General features: G+C 41.7%; 1 protein-coding gene across 3 annotated transcripts in view; it reads right to left on the bottom strand.

Annotated features, from left to right (window-relative positions):
• The window catches only part of cep112 (centrosomal protein 112), a 134,441-nt gene that overhangs the window by 61,774 nt on the left and 51,876 nt on the right, over positions 1 to 20,791 (bottom strand). For all 3 annotated transcript variants that reach the window (XM_042505151.2, XM_088091079.1, XM_042505152.2), the window contains exons 18-20: positions 15,512 to 15,647; positions 12,742 to 12,849; positions 5,680 to 5,862 (exon numbers count right to left, since the gene is read on the bottom strand). In XM_042505151.2, coding sequence (XP_042361085.1) covers positions 5,680 to 5,862; positions 12,742 to 12,849; positions 15,512 to 15,647 — 427 coding nt within the window. The remainder of the gene's footprint in view (positions 1 to 5,679; positions 5,863 to 12,741; positions 12,850 to 15,511; positions 15,648 to 20,791) is intronic.

The following is a 20,791-nucleotide window of genomic DNA, read 5'->3' as shown; positions in this document are numbered from 1 at the left end:
ATGCAAACTGGCCTCTGTACAACAGAGAGACAAGTCCGGTGTGTGATGAAAGTTTCAGCTTTCTATGCTGGTGTCGTGTAATAGTCTGTTTCTCTGTCAATTTGTGCTGACAAATGTCTAATGCTGTTATTCCACTTTTGTGTTCTTTATAAAAAGTGTAATTGTGGAATGGGGAGACAGAATTGTCTCGTCTTAAAGCCTGCAGTGAAGGTAGGAACAGCACTGAATTGATGTCTATGCAAAAGAGCGAACTGGCAGGATGTGCCCATGGATCAGAAGGGTGTGACGTTTTGATGACGTGTTATGTGTGCGACCCACTGCCAGGAGATTTTAAGAGGCAGCTAGCAGCGGTTGCAGTTAACTCAAAGAAGAAGAACAGCGGCCGTAAATGTTGGAAAATTGGGAAAACAATGAAATTCTGGAGCTCCTTACCCTCTGAGCAGTGGATGAGATCAGCCACCATATAACAGAGATGGTAAATGATTGTTATAGCAATGTTACACCATTGTTATTGTTTATGGAGCATTGCCTCACACATATATTTCATGCAACACTAGGAGCGGATGCTGTTGTGTTATGTGTCACTCCTGTAAGGTGTCCTTTGCTTCTGGGATGCCGGCATACGATCTAAAAGAGCAAAGGCAGCGCAAAAAGAAGGGACTTCATAGCAACTCTATAGCGCAGTTTCTGTGCAAATAGGGCTAATGATTGGCTTTCAAATTAATGACATGCTTAATCTAGCTTCTCCCGGGGTACATTTGAATCTCAGATAGAAGATGTTAATATGAAAACATCTCAATAGTACCAGACTTTGCACAGGTACAAGTCAGTATGGGTAACATAAACATAAGAGAAACACTTTTTTTTAGTGAAAGGGAGATAAGATTGATAGAGATAAGATTGGATTTAATCTAACTTTGAGCAAAAAAGTAAAATATTATATTCCCAAAATATTGGATTATTTCTTTAACACATTTTTTCTTTTTTTTTTACTTCAACACATTTACCCAACCTTAACCGGTTTGTTTATCTGGCTCTCATGCTGAACCGACTGTAATTCGACAGTTTAACAGAAAGAAATGTTGTCATGAAGGTAAAACTGTGGCTCAAAAAGGGGGATCTGCAGTCATGCTGTACTGTAGATAAGTGAATCTTAAAGTACAGTATGTGTATATTTGATGTGAACAATGTATTGACATTGTGGTAGCAATATAACTGACAAACAAGAAGCACTAAAATAACCCGACAATTTCTCCCTCAAAAGATAAATAATGTATTTGTTGTTAGAATCGGATACATACAATACATATGCATTTGCTCTTGACATCTGCCTGAGCTAAGCACAGAAAGCATAGGTAAGAGTGTTTTAATGAATGTTTTACTGTTGTCAGCCAGATTAAAATTCATCTGGCTGAAATCCAAGATGTGATGTATGCACATACTAAACGGCTTCGTGGTTTGAAAGAGAGCATGCTGTAACATGCAACACATCACAGAGCATCAGTAGTCACTGATGACTACGCCCATGATCAATCACCCTGAATGAAAAAAAAAGGGGCTCGAACATAAATACTCAGATGTGAAGTGCTCGAGAAGTTGTGATGAAATCATTCAAAGAATCACAAACATTATGACATGCCAGCTCAGTGGAAATCACTGAGTAACAAGACAAGATCTACTTGACAATACCAGATCTCAGGGACCAATCATTTGGTAAATGACAATTCACACAAAGCACAGCGAGACAATCAATGTGCACACTGGTCTAGCTGTCTGCCTTGTTCTCCTCATCAGACATCCTTTTAGCTTTGACTCGGTCTGTCATCACCCTCTTCATTTGACTCATCTTAATCACGTACTTGGGATTGAAACGCTTTGAAAAATTGACAGCATCATTATTTAGTCCATCACGGCCCAGAAGAAAGACCTCACAAGGCTCTCGCTCTCTCCCATGCCGTTTGAAGTCCAGATGGCGCGTACGTTTCCTTTAGAAAAAGACATAATTAATTGGGAAAATAATACCTATAAAATGAGTTTTGAGAAGGAACTGGTGAGAAAAATATGAATGATGGGTTTTTCGTAGAACAAACAACTCTGTTGTTTGCAAAAAAAACAAGGCTTCAAATTAATTTATAATGCTTGTCCTAGTTTGTGAAGTCAAACTCTTATTTATGTTGAACAATTGAAAAGCTTCACAGACACAAAGTGGAGTATATTAAGAACAATAACAGCAGTGGAATATGTTCAATTATTTTATCATATAATACATCAAATCTTTAAAAAATGTTGTTTTTTTTAGATAATAATGCTTTATTTTGTAGAGAAAAAGACAAACTTTGACAAATGTGTCAAAGCAAGATGAAAATTGGGGAATTCTGAGTGGAAAATGTCTCCTTTAATATGACTTTAGTTTGAAATAAAGTTTTCCTATACCATGTTAAACATTTTTAACATCCGAAGGGTGGATGCAAACACAAGCACTATACATTTCTCATCTGTAGAGGGGAGGGAAATCAGAAAGACCACCACGTCAGGACTTGGGGCGTGTTAGAGGGTGTACTCATGATAATCCCTAAAACAGCCTACACAACTCCTCTGTCCTCTGGGGGGCATTGATCAGCTGACAGAGTAACACAGAACTGGCTGCGGGCAAACACCAGCAAGGCATTTCATCTTCCTGGACTGACGGCCAAAAGAAAGCTTCTTTTCATACTTAAAAAAGAAAAAACGGTTCAACAAAGTTTTTTTTCTTTTAAGAGGACATTCAGGTCCACAAGGCTGGGAATTGTGAGTTAATCCCCTAAATCTGCGGGATGCCAACCGCACACCAGGCCCAGTATCCAGCAGCTTAATTCTGACTCTTCCAGAAAAGATATAACGTGTAATATTTAAAGGCACACACAGCAAAAGATAATTTAAAGTGTAAATGTTGACAAATAGAAACCCATGTGCACAACAGATGGGTCATGTAGCCTTTATAATGTGTAGCCAGAGTTTTTTTTTGGAAAACACTCTGGCGGGACGAGGACAACGTGTCCCTGTGTGAGCCTTTTTTAAAACTCTTCCTTCCAGTCGCTGCTGCGACTCATTGGTTTTCCTTCTCCAACACAAGGCAAGAGTCAGGAATGCTATTTATTAGTGTCCCGCCACATCAAGGGGATGAGTGGGTATTACTCATCCTATGAGTGTGCGACTGACATTTGCTGTTCCCTCAGCCAGCTTCCGAGCTGCAACTGTCCTTGCACTGATTCCAGGAAGGGAAAGTGTGAGAAGGAGAGAGGCAGAGATAATGAGGCCTAGGTTCAGTTGCCACAGCAGGCATTTGGGCTGCTGATTATTGACATGTTACTTGATAATATCTTTGCCTATTTGACCCATGTGGGAAGAGTGTTGTTTGAAAAGTCCTGAGTCTCCGAGAAGCATCATAGAAATCAAATAAGTGAAGAAGCATTTGGTTGACAGGAAGTGCTCTATGTTTTCTGTATGTTTCAACAAAATGCTCTTTTTCAACGCGCAGTTCACATCATAGAAATGCTGCCAGTGAAGGCCACATTGTTATCAGTGTGACAGTCCAGAGTTCTCAAGGGATAAACAGCTTTGGTTGAGCAAAATTGTTTAATAATACGTGGCTTTGCTCAGTGTAAAAAAAAAAAAAAAAAAGAAAAAAAAGCTCATCTTTAATACATGTCTGCTGCTGGTGTGTCAGCTTGTTGTCATTTTAACAGCACATCCATGGAACAGAGCTCACACAGGAAGTCAAACCAGCTCACAACCCCGCCACTTTCAGAAACCTCACAATCCTGTCCTTCATCTTCCCAAGGCCTGAGTGAAAAATCTTGATTTCTGCCGCTTTAACATCTGACATTAGGCGGGCGTCTGATCTCTACTCAAAATGCTGCACGAGCAAACAGGAACTGAGAATACGAGATGAGCGCTGGGGAAGTTTGTTTTCTGCCACCTCCTGAGATCCGAAGATTTGTCAAACTGCGTGTCATTTTGACACGAGTAGGACAGCGTGTTATCAGCAGAAATGTCCTGTTGTGACGGCATCACCAGAAAACCAAATAACACACTAGCTGGTGCCATCGGTGCTGTGAAATACATTTCTCAAAAATATCAGACAAGGGAACATTAGGGAGGGAATGAAAGGGGCAAATAAGCAGTTTGCCTGAATTTATACAGTTTCTAGCTTTTAAAAAACATTTCAGACTGCTGTGATGCATGCCAACCAGTATAGCCGTATATTGGTATGGCGGTAAAAGATGGCTTCTGGTGGTCTAAATAATAAATGCCTCAATGGATAAAAGGGGTTGCGAATTACAAAATATTTTGACATTTAAGCTAGCAGCAGGGTGCCATTTGAACCTTAGCGACAGCATCCCTTCTAGTCTCACCGTAAACACCTAAAAAACAAAAAAAATCAACAGACAAAATTATTATAGTTTGACAACTTGGGGAGTCTCCAGACATCAAATATTCTTGCGTTTTTGCATTTGCAATAAAAATGGGCTTTCACCTTTGATTCGGTGTAGGTAAACACCTTTTTAAAGAAAAAAAAACCCAAATGTTATTGGTGGAAAATGTGACGGCTCTTCTAAATGCCCCTTTGCTGTATTTATCATACTCATTATGACAAAATAAAACCTAAAATAGTTAAGTCGATTCTCTCCGCCAGTCATTTGGCGCGACCACATTAGGTGTGAGCCCTTCTTATCCACAACTACAACATATGCCTGGTCTGATCTCTATCTCCAGCTAACGGCCAGTAAACAAAATTCTCTGCATGCTGACAATGTCCATTTCATCAGGAAGCCTGAAGAGTCAAACACATCCCCAGCTGGAGGCTGGTTTCTCAAACGGCTTCCCACAGAGCTTCAAGCTAGCCCAGGCTGGAGAGAGCCGAAGACAGAGCGTATGAGGGGTATGAGATGAAGACCTGCTGCTGGTTTAGCTAAATGGTGACAGAATAGCCTCTCAGTGTCAGTGATGTCCATTAATACAGACCCAAATGTCATGCACTCATTGTGGCCGTCAAATCTGAAATAAGAGAATAACCAGTGTTTTCCGGAGGGAGATGGCTACCTGCAGTGAGAGGAGAATGCCACGCGGAGATACACTTCGCTGGGAGTACAGGGCGCTTGATGCGGGTCCACAACCGTGCGGCGGGAAATAAAAGAAAAAATTCGACCCAGTGTTTTGGAATAAAAGCTTGGCGCTCAACAGAACAGATTTCTTCTCCTTCATCTGGCTACCTGTGGTTTCTGGATTTCAAGTCCTTACACTTCTATAACGAAACCCTGCTGCGATAGAAAATAATTTAAAAAACAGAACAACGTTAGAAGTTGGAAAAGCGTGATTTTTTTGGTTTCGTTTATACATTTTCTCAAACTTTTTTTTTACGCAACGTTGTTCTTCCTAAATAAATTGTATTTTTATTCAAATAGTCATATTTAAATTCTTCCGTACGCTTGCACCACATACACAGCAATCTATAACATCATTCACGCCCAATATCAAAATCTGTCTTCCTCCAAGTAAAAAAGTGTCTTAACCCGCTGTGCTTTTGAAACCCCAGGAAAACGTCAATGGGCAAAATACAAAATGGTTGTGCACGGGAGAGCGGCGGGTCAGCATGTGTGCGTGTGTGTGTGCAAACGTGGATCAGTGGAGACCCCCTACCTGGGCATCGCGCTTCCTCCACTCCTGGGTGTGCTGTTGGTGCTGTTGAAGGGCGGCCCTGGCCTGCCTCTCCAGGCTGCTCACCTCCCACTGGCGCTCTTGGACCAGGCTGTCCTTTTCCGCGCTGTGCTGCTGCTGTAGCCGCGTCCTCTCCTGCTCGTGCTGCATGCGCTGCTCAGCCATCTGATTGGACAAGCAGGCAAAGAGAGACTTCATCAGCCAACACACACTCAGAGCAACCCTGTCGTCATGACAACTTGTCCATCCACCGATCCATTCATCCTTTCTTCGTCCAATTTCCTTAAACCCCTTTTCCCACCTGGAACACCAATGTGCCCTATCGATTTGGCAACATTGGTAGGAAGGTGGGAAAAAAGCGCGAGAAAAAGTTTCTCGGCTTCCTCACATTGTCAGAAGACGATGATGTGATGTGTTTACATCTGGCTTGCTCCCCCGCCCTCCCACCTCTCTTGCCGATTGTACAGACGGGCCCTCAGAGTCCCACTCCTCTCCCTCTCTCTTAAAATCTGTCCCCCTCGCCCCATTCTGCCATCGGCATATAAAAGAGCAGCTAGTTTGGGCTATGCATGCAAGCTGGTAGGGGTTAGCCATCTGGCTGCGGTAACTACCCAATGCCCCATGCTATGCGCCTGACAGCATGCGAAAATCGGCTTAGGCGATGACTATGATGATCATTATAAACCCAAGTCACAGAAAAAACTCAGAGAAGGAGGTGAAGAGAGAGAGAAACTTGAGACGAACCGAGAAGATGCTAAAAAAATCTTTATAGTGCTTTAACCAGTAATTAATTTAACCAATTTCGAATCCACTCCATTAATTAATCAATATCACTTTCCATGTCTTCACAATTGACGGGATTATGCTCAAACAGCAATTACATGGCTGCTATCGTTGTAGTTTATGCTGCTAATGAAAGAGTCAGAGGATAGCAAAGAGTTGTAAGCACCAATCAACATGCATATGGTATAAATATACAGTACACTTAAGTCTCATTGGAGTTCACACCAGCTAAACATAATACAGTAGGAGAAATAAAACCCTTCTAACGGGACACAAAGCCCCAATTTTTCAGGGCTTAATCATCCTGGCAGTTGAAGCAAGTCTGCATCCCAGCACGACTATGAGCGGAGTCACCTGCTGAGAGGTGAGCCTTGGCAGCGGAGCTCCCAGACCGAGCCCCCAAGCCTTTCCCAGGCTCTGCTCCCTTCCCACTCCCCCATGGCGGGGGGACCAGTGACCCCCACACCATCCTGCCGTGCAGCCCCAGTCGGAGCCTTGAAAGGACAGCAGGGGCCTGGGGCCCATTCGCTTCCCTGCTTTGAAGCTAATCCTCTGCACATTGTGCTTGACGGCACCCTACCTGGCCTGCCAGAGAAGCGGAGATCCACAGCTTCTATGCCCGATGCCTGCTCTATCCACGGCCCTATCTTCGGACGTTGCGTGCTATTCAGAGCTGGTGATGAATGAGGGGCTATCTACAGGAAGCCGGATTCTGTCCCCAGCGCTGAGAGGAAGGCCACAATAGACACTTCATTTTGGGCAGCCAAGAATTTATCCCTCAGGTTTTGAGAGAGCTTTGCTAAATGCCCTCTGAAAAGGGCATCGGGAAGAATTAGAGCTGGATAAAAATGTATTTTTATCTCTGTGGCTCAGTTAATGCCGTGGCACACATACACATACCCTCAGGTACCTCACAAACTTCATTTTTCCAGTTCATACTCAAGAAAGGTCCGTAGACAAACACTTCACAGAATATGGGCAAAATCTTCCACGTGCTGCTACTGGCAATGTTGATGTTGTGCACGGTGCATTCCACATGCAGACAAATTTGCACCGCCTTTCCATAATAGATACAAATGAGATCCACAGCCAGAATACGTTGTCCCACAGGGATAGTCAGACTCATACGGCAGCAAAAGTTTCAGCCCACACACTGATAAGCAGGCAATTGCTTCGAGAACTCCCCAACAGGACAGCAGGACATGCGGTGACAGAAACTGGGGGAGGACATCGTGGCTTACTGTTCGCTCCTGTTTAGAGTCTCACGCCACGGGGGTTTTGGTGGAAAGAGGGGATCTGAGGTGAAACGAAGATGAAGAAAGGGGCAAGATAGATCCATTGTGAGAAAAACCAGCTAAAAAAAAAAGACGGAGAAGAGATGACAGAGTGAAGACCCAGCAAGGAGCCTGGTTGTGACATCACGTAGCGCCAGCGTGCAGCGGAGGATGCTGGGTGCTGCGGTTCTTAAAGGGACCGGCGTGGCGTTTATGAGGAAAGACTGAGTCTGTTGCAGCACAGCTTGGTGCCACAGATACAGAGTGGGTTGGGTGTTATTGCACAGCACGACTCCTGTCAGCCCAGTCTGACATGGTTGTGTGTGTATGCATTGCTCGCATTGAGATGGGACAGTGAGGTAATGGGCTTCTTTCAGCCCCAGGGGAGAAAATCTGAAATGTTTGGGAAGGAGGAGGGTGTAGAACAGAGGCCCTGTCTGGTCTCAGCAGGGGAGGCTGAGGTTGGTGTGGGAGGGGAGGGAGAGATAGAGAAAAGACAGACCTCTGATTCCTTATTGTAGGATTTGAACTGAAGATGGCCAGTGAGCGGCGCTGGATATGAGTATCTGTGTGTAAAGTACGTCCACACACTTGCATGTCTACAAACTAGACTCCTTTATTGTCCGACGTCCTAATCTAACATCTGAAGAATGAGGCCGTTGTGGTTTCCCTTAACTCAGAAGGTCACGACTCCAAACGCGCCATTTGACCTCACTACATCACTCCGACGTCAAGAGGCAGAGCTCTGTCAAGACCACGGTGACGTCCAGCTGCCAGGAGGGTCAGCTGCAAAACAACTCCTTCATACACAGTTCCTCTTTTTAAAGTCTCATTGAAGCTGCCCTTGAGGGAAAGCTCTTTTGTGAACATCTGAATGGACGAACTTGACCCCTGCAATCTTGTGACACCAATCTCTCAGGAGTGGAGGCACAATGAACGCACGCATGGAGCCATGGGTGAATGGGTACACACAGAGTACTCAAAAAACACAGTATGCACAATGTACGCAATACAATTGGGGACATTTTTTCAGTTTTGCCAGTGTGGTCTGGTGTACGAGATTAAACCAGTTTGTTTTTTACAAACTAGTTCAACAGGCATTTGTCTTTATGACTCCTGGTGCCAATTAAAAAGTAGCCTACATCAGCAACCTGTGCTGACAGTGTCACCGTGTTCCAATCCAACTTGTATTGCATTAGTTAGAAGCAATATGACAACATGATTGACAAAATATTGTGCCTGTATCTTGAAAAAACTGACTAACAGAGCCACTAGTGTCTGACAGGCCAAAAGCTGAGCACAGCAACATGAACAAAATTGAATGTCAGTCAAGGAGGGAGAGAAAGGAGCAGTGCATGTTCTGTTTGTTTACTTGTATGTTCATGTGTTTTTTGGGTGATGAGACGAGACATGGCAGAGTTAGTCTCTCAAGAACACTAAAACTGCCCCTATATGGCATCATTTTGGATGTCACGGTGGAAAAATAGGTGTCCTAAATAACCACGTGTGTTGTGGTGTGCGGTTTTGAGCTGAACTTTTGTTAAAAGCCCTGTTTCTATTTATCCTACTACTCCTTATTATAATATCATACTTTTCTTTATCCTACTTATCCTGCTTGCTTTTAACGCACTACAAAAGATGAGGAACGGCTGATTTGTGAAGTAAAAATGAGGAATTTTCCAAAGAATACGACAGGATGTCCCACACATTCATTTATTGCTGGTGGACAGCTAATATTAAAACATCTGCTGCTACAAATAGATTTTTGGAGGGGGACTATTTATTAGGAGCGCTGCTTAAATATATATATATTATTAGCTTATGCAATGCACTTATCAGTGTGCAGAGCGCATTCTGGGCACAGATGGAGCAGCAGGATATTAGTATTAAGTTGTATTAGTAGTATTACTATTATAATATAAAACTGATTTGAAAACTTTTACACCAGCCCAACCTTTCACACACAATGTAAAGGGATTGTGCTCACTGTTATTCATGAATAATCACACATTTTCATGTGCATGCAGATAAATACCTTTCCTACCCTTCTAACTGTGTAGCTAATGTCACCAGCACTCATATCAGCATCATCACAAAGACAGGCCCTTCATCTTTATATGTTTTTATCTTCAAGACAAAAGCCTTCCTGATGTGCTGCTAACCCTGTGTAGCTGGCTTCAACTGTCAACGCCACCCCCACTCTGTAGCAGCAGATGATAATCGTCACTTCAATATTTTCTGCAATGCTTTGATTACTTACCTGTTTTTCCACATGAGATAGAATTTATGATTCCTCAGAGCAATACACTGTGGTTTGGCATTTAAGACACTGATAATTCCTTACATTAACTGGATCATTATAAAGGCATGAAACTTTCTTTTCGATATTCATGCAATGTGTTTAATGGTTTAAGTGGCATACTGCTTTCAATGACAATATAGGCTTGCAGTGAGAACTAAGAACATGCATTTCCCCACTTTCCCTAGTTAAACTTGTTTTTGGATACATCATAAATCCTATTTAAATCTTTTGAAAGTGTGACTTCCCCCCATAAACATTATTATAATTTCAAACACAAGTGCTTAGCCACAGCGGAAAATCAATAACGGGAATCATTTCTGCACCTCTTGGAAACAACACTGGCCTCCTGTCCTCCATTTATACCTATCAGCAAATTACATGCAGCGTAAACTCCATCTGGCCTTGAAATGAGAGTTAGCATGCTTATTAAAGGCCAGGTTGAGCGCGAGTTTGGTGGCTGGAAATCAATCATGTTGTGGATACAGAAGGGAAATAGAGATGTTACACCAGTTAGTGCTCTACTCCATTTATTTGAAGGAAGACTTAAAACATTTCAGCAATATGACTTCAGTTCTGCTTGTTTGGTTGTCAGCAGGACAACGAAAAAACCTTCTTGATTTTATTAAAACTTAGTAGAAGGGTGTTAAATGGGCCAAAAGGAACCCCTTAAATTTTGGAGCAAATCTGAATCATGGTACAAGAGTTATTTGTCACTTCTGTTAAAGGCATACTATGCAGGAAATGTCGGTTACTGTCTGCAAACATGCTCGGCAGCAAACGTGACAGTAAAAGCCAACACCAGATTTACTCTCATTTTGGAACAAGCTTTGTTGCTTGCCATCACACCTGAGTATATTTGCATTTTTTTGGCACTGTGGCCACCATTTTTGTATCTTGCTCTTGAATATGTGTTCCCTATGGTCTGGCATCTGGTCACTACTTTACATGCATGCTGTTCGCATTTACATAAGGAACACAGTTAAAAAAAGTCAAACATATAAGCACATATCAATACAAAGAGGAGAGTCTCTGCAGATAAATGCACCACCACACACTTGGATTATAATTTATTGAAAGGGATTCTATACATTGTTTTATCTTGCATAATATACCTTTAACCTTGCAAGATAGGGCATTTGGTCTTGGTGGAGGTTTGCATTCTCTGAGCACACTTATTATTTGATGGTAATCTAGAGATGTATTAACCTCTTACAACATGGTGCAATTAGTTGCTATGCAGGGCTGCATGATTGTGAGTGAAACAGCTTTCCTGATTGTTTTGCCTGATGTTGTTGTCCTGATTATTAAAGAAACACTATGCAAAATTTCCTAAAAAAAAACATTGTACAGACTCATTCAAAAGTAATCTCTCTCAGTCATCACTTATGACCCACTAGAGGTGTGTGGTGGTGTATTTTTCTGCAGAGACTTGGCCCTTTGCCTGTAATTTCCTATTTTTTTTAAAAAAATGTTATGTTTTTTTTTTAAATAAATAAATGAATTTCTTTACTTTTTCAACTATTCTTATTCATGAAGGCAGGACAGGTACATCATTTATAAACATTTACATATCACAATATTTTTTCTTCACAATAACTAGCATAACTAGCATTTGTGATGCTGAAGCTTTAAAATAAAAAAAAAAAGGTAGTACCAGACCGTAAGCAGCTGGCATCCCAGAGGCACAGTGCTGAAAAAAACGTAAATATATTGGGGTGAAACGTCAAATCAGAGTGAACCTTGGGTTGGCTTTTACCTTCACTGGCAAGTTACTTACAGTCCTCCATAGGTTACCTTGAGGTAAAGTACACCAGATTGTGAAGCCACTTTAAGCCATATTTTGCATGATCTACCCTATTGTAATAGGAATTTGGGAATTCAATTTTAATCAAAAGATGTGTTTGAACATTACTTATCATTGCACACAGGTCACACAAAGAAGAAACGTAAAAAAAAGTAACTGAAGATAACTCTCTCCAAACACTATCTTAATGTACCATGATTAGATATCAGATCACGGTATACATTTTTTTTGTGGCTAAATTATTCAGTGACACTGTTGAAGTAAACAGTCAGAGATAAATTCCCACCAGCCGAATGGTGAGGTTATAGTGAAATTTAAGAAGCAGAAATAAAACCTATGCTCCCTACAATGACACTTGCTGCTTCTGATCATACCAATTTCTGTGGTTTAATTGAATCCAACGTTTTATAAGAGATGCCCTCCTATCAGCAAGCTGGATTTCAATGAGTTGTGAAAATGGTTTCTAGACTCCTAATCGAAGACAAGTGTCAGAGATACAATGATAAGGGGACCGAGTGTCTGCTATGCAGATTGCATTAGCTTTCGGTTGGCAACGTTTAAGATATTTATTGAACCGCAATCCAAGCCTAATCTAAAGCGTGTCCCTTATCATGAGAAATTAATCAGGTGGAACAGATGGGGAGGAATAACAAGACTATTCCAAATGGATGTCATTCCCCCTGGCTGGCTCCAGCTGCCTGTGTTCAACCATAATAGAGAAAAGATAACAATGGGATGATGATGATGAGAGAAGCAAGAGGAGAATTCTTTCCCCGGGCTTCATCGCGAGCAGATGAGCGAGGAAACTATTCACACATGCAGATACAGGTAGACAAACACACTGTAGACAGATGGACAGAAAGTTAGAGACTCATACAGACCTGCTGCTCATATTTCTGTCTGAGTGCATCAAGTTGCTGGGAGAACTCTTTGGCCTGGTTCTCCCTGAGGGACTTGGAGCGGATCAAGTCCTCCTCTACCTTCTCCATCTGGAGGCATGAGGAGAGAAATAAAGCAATTAATTCAACATTTAATAATATAAATTATTTATGTATAAAAAAACCCCAAATTATTATATTTTTTCACAAGTTCTAGTTGATGCATGCATTATCACAGTAGAAACAATAAATCTAACACATGCTGATGCAGAATACCATCATGCATCTGCAACACAGTGATGCTGCCATACCGTTTCTCTTTTAATTTGAAATTAATGAACTGCCATCGGGAATATATTCACCACCTTACGTGTGATCTTATCACAGTGATAACGTAATAACAGCACATCCATATATTAACCCACTCATCAAAGTATGATATTATAATAAATATTGAATATATTACAGCAGTGGTTCACATCAAAATTCACATATTCACAGGTGCAAGAAAATAACTACAACTCAAAGACTCAAGTGAAAGGGATGCAGTTAGAAAGTCACAGGTTCCTGCCTCTTTGAGGATTCTGTGTTAACCTGGAAAAACAATATTTACGCTATTTATTTTGTCTCAACTTCCTAGCAGCCACTACCACTTTCACATTTTCTGTTCAGGTGACGATAATCAAAACAATTGGAAATGTAATTTACTGAAACGCCTCTGTATCTGGGCTATGCTGCGTGTAACGCTCAGGAAATGCTAAATGTGTTTTGATTAATCCATTTAAAAAATGCTGAAGTCTGCTTTGAACTGTGCACGCAACACAGATTTGATTCTGTGTGGTTCTTTTTTTCCCCTGAACCTAAATAGGGTAGGCTCTTTCCTTTAAGTGTTGTCTAAAAGAGGGATGCTGATTTTAAAACGAGAGAAAGACAGAGAGAGAAAGAGTGATACAGATAATCCATTTAGATATAACAACGTCTGCAGACAGAGAGAGGGAGAAGACGACGAGAGGAGAGATGGAGGGATGAGGAGAGAGTAAAAAAAGCTTCTTTTGAAGTACTTTCTACAACATTAAAGCCTTTGCAGGAGAACGTGATGGAGCGATGCGTAAGTTAAGAGGGGAGAGAAAAAGAGGGAGAGAGGATGACAGGGATGCAGAAGAGACTGCTCCTCTCTCCTGTGGCTTTGATGTGGGCTGAGGATAAAGTCAGATCGGAGACTGGGATGCCAGAGGCTCGATGGGAAAAGACGGAACGAGCAGGAGATGGAGGGATGAGAACAGGGAAAGGGAGTAGGAGGAAGAAGAGGGAAAACACAGCAATACAGACATTTTCCAAGCTGTGAGAGAAGAGGATATCACTTCCCATCCTCGTAAAAAACACACAAGGAGCATTGTATTCAAGAAGCAAGAACAACCAAGGAAGCCTAAGTTCTCTGTCAGTACCACTTTTCAGCTTATGTGCTTTTTTCCGAAGCGGCCTTGAATACAGTGTTTTTTTCACTTGAATGGCAAAGGACATCTCAGTTTTTTTGGTGTCTTCTCTGCCTTCTCAAGGGTTCGGATGCAAGCAGCAAAATGTATCTCTTGTCAATACGACAAACCTTTTAAATTCACTCTGGGGGAATAAATGTTGCTCAGTGTGCCCATAAACATCCACGCATGAATTTGACTCCCACGCAAACTCTCCTTGTTTTCATAAACGAGGGCATATCGAAAAACTAATCAGCCACTAAAACTTGCAAAACTCCCTAACATGCAGCCCTTTAAAACATTCAGGACCACACTCAGTGCTGCCTCGTCAATACAGCACACACACACACACACACACACACACACACACACACACACACACACACACACACACACACACACACACACACACACACACACACACACACAATACAGCCAAAAAATGCTTAACAGAAATGCCTATAGCCAAACTGTCTTGTAAGACAGCATAAGAAGTTTACAGCTGAATGTGTTATTGATTTGAGAACTCTCCCTATAAGCAGCAGCCCACGCGGTGCCGATCGTGAGGCTGGCCTGACGTACTAATTAGTCTGGCTGCTTAATGCAAGTGACCTGTTCTCCATCAAAACCCTGCCATCCCACGTCACGCCCACTGAGAGGAAGGGAGGTCAAAATGCGATAGTGGAGAAATGTACGCACCTGCTTAATGAGCAGGATTATGAATCATTTCATTCATTTGGGATGACTAAATGAGTGAAAATGGCCTGGGGGTTATAATGGTCTTATTTTGACTGCAATATATATATTTCAGTATAGGAGTTGTTGAAATGGAAGTGAAGGGAAGGGAGGGGGAGAAGAAAGAAAGACATACGGAGGAATTCAGGCATAGCCAACGTGGCGCCCTGTTGCATCTGTGGTCAGGCTGTGTCTCTGCAACTACAAAATATGTGTGTGTGTGTGTGTGTGTGTGTGTGTGTGTGTGTGTGTGTGTGTGTGTGTGTGTGTGTGTGTGTGTGTGCGTGTGTGCATTGTCTTGGTTAGTGCCTGTCAAACAGCTCAATCCCTTTGTGGTAAAGCAAACATGAAAGGGAGCAGGGCAAAAGTGCATCCATATTTGGGGCAAAACAGGAAACAAAAAATGAACTGATATGCATGAATATTAGAGGCTGACTGGATTTACAGCATGTTTACATAAAATAGAAAACAGGTGTACAAGGAAGCGTACACACATTGTGCATTTAACATGTGTTGCTTTTGGGCACATACTGTGTGTGGTGTGTGTGTGTGTGTGTGTATCAGACCTGGAGTTTCATGTCAGCGTAGGTCTTCTCAGAGCTGAGCTCCACCTGTTTCTTGAACTGCTCCAGTGCCATATCTGCCTGCTGGATCTGCTGCCTTTGGCTCTCCCTGGCTCTGTCCAGCTGGCTCTCCATCTCCCTTCACACCAAACACACACAAACAAAGAAATGATTATATGAAGAAATCCAAGCAAACTTTTTTAATGGAACTTTTACAAAACAGTAGTTACAGTGCTTTCAAAAAGGAAAAAAATAGGAAAGAAAATAGAAAGTTGGGTCAGAAAGAGTCGTTGCAGATTTCATATTCAATTTTTTCACTCTTATTTTATTAAAAGGATTAGGGCTGTGTATTTGCAAGAATCTGGCAGTACAATACGTATCACAATGCAGGGGTTACTCTTCAGTATATTGTGTTACACTGCAATACTGTAAGCAAGATGATGTATTTTGAATATTAAAATCTAATTTTAGGATAACTGCCAATGCTAGCTGCATGTCTTCTTTGTCTCTCTGTCCCTCTGTGCCACTGCCTGCATGTCCACAGCTGCAAAGATTAGCATGAAGTCATGAGCACTCGCTCCGCAACAAAATCTGGGGACCAAAACGTCCCCATAAGTACATTACACAGAAAACAAAAGATGACTGCTCGACTTGAAGCAATTTCAGTCAACTGAGGGTTTCCGAACAATGATTCAAGCCTCCAACTTCCAAGGGGCAGCCTAGTGTCCTATGACTCTGCATGTGTCATAGGCCTGTGTTCTTTGCATTTACGCTAATGATATGTTGTTACCAAGCGGCAAACTCTGTGGCTGAAAAACAAAGCCAGCGCTTATGTGCCAAAAACGGCAGTTCCTCAAATGTCCACTTGAAGCGGGCTCCAAAAGTCAGTCAATCCCGATAGACCCCAATCTTAAAATGCCCAATTTTAAAGCAGAAATGAACATGTTAAAACTCAATTAAAATTTTTTTTTGGTCCTTATTCGTTCACATTTGATTAAGGCTTAAAGTTGAGCATAATTAAGGGCAGCGTTGCTTGAAAGGCCATCAACGAGGCACTGCTACAGACTATGAGCATCCAAAAGTGGTCACTTTTAGCTCCAAAAAAAACCAACATGGCCATGGCTGAAATGCTCGACTCAAGTCTTTAAAAAACAGCAGTCCACCAATGAAATGGTGGACAGTTTTTACACCCTCATTTTATAAAATCTACAGTTATTGCTTTGGAGTGGAATAGTCAAATGGCTTACCAGTCAACATGAAACATTGCTGCAAATCTTTGCATGGAAAATATTAATTAAAAATCAGTAGTTTTTGAGAATCAATGCAGTATCACACAACATAAAAACACAATACTCAAGTGTATTAATATTTTCTTAAGAAGAAGTAGTGTGAAAAGTGATGGGAAAGTCATTTTGGCAAACAATGATGCAGTATCACCTCAGATACCTTTGTGTGTGTGTGTGTGTGTGTGTGTGGAGGGGGGGGGGGAGTGGGGAGTGGGGGTAATCCATGCCAGTATGCTGCTACTATTGCTGGCAAATGTCAGGTCAGAGAGTTGCAGGCTGAGTGGATTGACAGGCATACTGAGAGGGACAGCCTCATACTGGGAGCTGTCAGCCCCCAGCCAAGAGGCCCAGCCACGACATCATATACAGCAATACCAGGCAGCTGTCAAGCCTAACCCACGGAGTGTGTGTGAGGACAGGAGTGTGTGTTGGGTGGATGGAAAGTGGGTAGAGATAACGACAGAGGTAGAAGTGAAGGGAGAGTATGATGGTGTTATTTTTGTAAACCTGAGAATTTATATGTTGAAATAGAGACAGAGATCGCGTACTAATGCCCTAAACCTAATCTCAGCACAAAGATTTGAACTTCAACTACCTAATTTTCTAACATGATTTAAGCTGACTGCACAAATAAATGTATGGCTTACAATAATGCCCTTAATATTCGTAAATGACCAGCAAACCTTGTGGTAATGCATAAGGACACATATGTTCTGTTTTTGACTTAATCACAGCCTTGACTATGACCAATCATGTGAACACGTGTTCACATCTGAAACAATTTTTTTAGCTCCAAGTGTCTGTCATGTGACATTCAGATTGGATTTGGAGTGTTAGAAGTTGGCAAATTTCTAAATCCATTGCATGACTCCTTTTGATAAAAATGTGTTGCTGTAATCCAATCAAAAATCTGGATAATACTGCCATTTAATGTTTACTGTACTGTAGATCATATAATGTTGTCTCATTAGTAGACTGAATAAGAATACTATATGCTGTAAAAACACTTCAAGAGATATTAAACAAACACTCACATATAACGCTTTTCATATCAACTGCTGAAACCTTTGGGCTGGAGGACAAAAAAAATCATTTTTTAGATTCATTCTGATTCTCTCTCGAAAGATTATGTCTCGATAAAAAAAGGCCATAATCTGAAACTGAAAACATTTCTTTTGACATTTTGATTCCCTGTAACAATTTCGTCAAGCTGTATGTCCCTTATGAATGAAGAAGCAGTTGGATGGTGAAACTTAACAGAAGTAAACGTGTGTTGTGTTTACGTTCTACACTCGGCCACTTCTTGAGTTTTGGTGAAGTCAACTCAACTTCAGCAACCACACATCCAACCAAATGGCACCTTCTGGCTTAATAGCTAGGGAATGGACAGTGTTGGGCAGTAGCGAACAACATGAAATTAAAGAAGTAGTTTAACTACATTTTGCAGTAGCTTGATAGTGGCTCAACCACTGAAAGCACAAACAATTTAGGAAAAGAATGACTTTCATTTTACTATTGCTTCTCTCCTGCGTTGAACCTGCTTTGACCACAATAAGTGGCACATATTAGAAACATAGCCTATCAATTATATTGCTATTTGTTGACAAATGTTTAGAGAAGTTGTTGCATGCTATTTTAGAAGTTAGTTGTCGAACTGAGTAATTCTGTTTGATGCAATAACCCCACCTGGACTCAGGTGTCTGACTGATGGACGCTGATACAAAACCAAAGCTGCACACTGAACATTCAAATGAATAGTGGAGAATTTGAACATTTTTTGTCTATGTATGACCTGTGAACAAGTGGGCACTTTTCAGAATAAACTCAATTGAGTGGTGTTTTTCTAAGGATAACTTTATGAAACTGGGGTGGACTGATTTTTTTTAAAACACTAAACAACAACAAACTAACAAATATTCACTAAAATAACATTTTGTCACTGCCCCTACTATTCATATGTTGTCATATATAATAATTTATCTTGTACCTCACTGAAACTTCAGCACAAAGTGAAGCCATTTTTCTCAGCAATAAAGACACAACTGCTATACAGCACCACTGCAGCAGCTTCTTAAAACCTTCCAAAACCTTTCTTCTGATTAATGCACAAAGATGACAATGTTGGGGAGAGCATATACCTGGCTTTTACAGTGTCTGCTCTGTACAGTACTATGTGTGTGTGAGGCTGTGCGTCAGTGCACTTTTCTCCTGCTCCCTTGTAAATTAACACTCGTTGGATGGATAATTATTCCCTGTGGACAGACAAGCAGGAGGAAGAATGAAATTTTTGGCCAGTGGGTGAGACTTTAAACCAATTAGAAGAACAACTACAGCAAAATTACACACAACGGGGGGTGGAGGATGACTATTCACCACATATTTATCTGTATTTCACAAAGCAGGATTGTCAAGTGTGTGTTACAACTGAGGAAGGTTATGGTCCGTTAACAAAGTCATGAAATCATAGCAGGTAGCCCACTGAACACACAACTGTGTCACACATGCACCTAGAAAAACAAACTATCGACAGAGAAAACTATAGTCTTTGCCTGAGCACACGCATTTACAAAGTTCGCATTTGGAGTGATTAATCACTCCCCATAATCAAAGCAACCCCTTTATAAAGATAGAACTCTGAATGGAAAAACAGAAACAGAGGAGGTAAAAAAAAAACAGCAAAATGAGAAAAAGGCAAAGAACAGAAGCGGAGGATTGAAAAAGGAATGTGCAAGCTTTCTCTCCTCTTTATAGTGTTCTGTCTCTTTGTAATTTTGGTCTCTCTCATGTCGGACATCAAACGACAAAGAAATTGTTTTTTTTTTTCTCTCCCAAATTTGTGTACTCTGTAATTATTAATCAGTCTCGTTGCATGACTGCCTTCCGGGCTCAGACAGACACAAAAGGATATGTGGAGAGACTGAGATGGAAAAAGAAAGAAAGAGGAAAGAGAGAGGAAGATGGAAAAGAGGATGTCACAGAAATAGCAAGTTTTTAAACTTCCAAGGCAGAGCAGAAATGAATTGGGTGTGTGTCTTGCTTGAGAGACGACAGAGCTTGTGTGTGTGTGTGTGTGTGTGTGTGTGTGTGTGTGTGTGTGTGTGTGTGTGTTCGCGCAACCGTGCGTGTGTGTGTGCCTTTGTTCATGAGCCACAGTCACAAACTCCGTGTGTGACTGACAACTCTACTCAAGGAATGCACTATGACTAAGTTAGAGCTGGCTGCTGGGCCTATACCTCTGAGGATACACCGAAAAATTCGCTGCAGCTAACTTCAAGTGTGTGACACATTGAAACATATTATGCTCAAAGCAGGAGAGAGCAGGTGAACACATGGCACCTTCAGTGATTCCTCTGAGAATAACTCTGTGTGTGTGTGTGTGTGTGTGTGTGTGTGTGTGTGTGTGTGTGTGTGTGTGTGTGTGTGGTCACTCGAGTGGTAGACAGCGTGTCACCATCAATAACAGAGCAATGAGGGTGAGATGAGAGGACAGAGAAAAAGAGTCAGGGAGGCCTGGCAGGGAGAAACGGAGAGGGTAAGGAAGGAGAGGGGTGCCAGCGCCAGGGCGGCCCGTTGGCTTTAAATGGATCTCTGGTCAGAAAAGTGGAAGGAGAGGAGGCTCAAATTAAAGATGTGCCTTCTCTAAAGAGGAAGTCCTCTCATCCCTCAATCCTAAAGGGCTGTTTAAAGAGGAGGAAGAGAGGGAGGCGAGGAGAGAGGAGTGTTTGTGCTAGAAAGGGTGAAAGAGCTTCCGCCATCCAGCCGCCTGGCAGACAGGAGGGGTGCAGGGATGCCGGCGTTTTCCGGACTGCCCTAACCACACAATGCCACGTGCCGCCTGTGTGTGAGTGTGCACCACATGCTGGATATACAGAGACAAGGAACTTACTGTATAGAAACATTTACATGCTAGTACAGTTAATACAAGCGAAAACCTTCAAGTCAATGCACACAGAAGCAACTCTAATTGTCTATGCAAATGTTCTTTTCATGTAAGCAG

The sequence above is a fragment of the Plectropomus leopardus genome, chromosome 18 (genome assembly GCF_026936395.1).
Source record: "Plectropomus leopardus strain MGB_pleo_1.0 chromosome 18, ASM2693639v1, whole genome shotgun sequence".
Classification (NCBI taxonomy): Eukaryota; Metazoa; Chordata; class Actinopteri; order Perciformes; family Serranidae; genus Plectropomus; species Plectropomus leopardus.
This window is presented reverse-complemented; position numbering and strand designations above follow the sequence as displayed.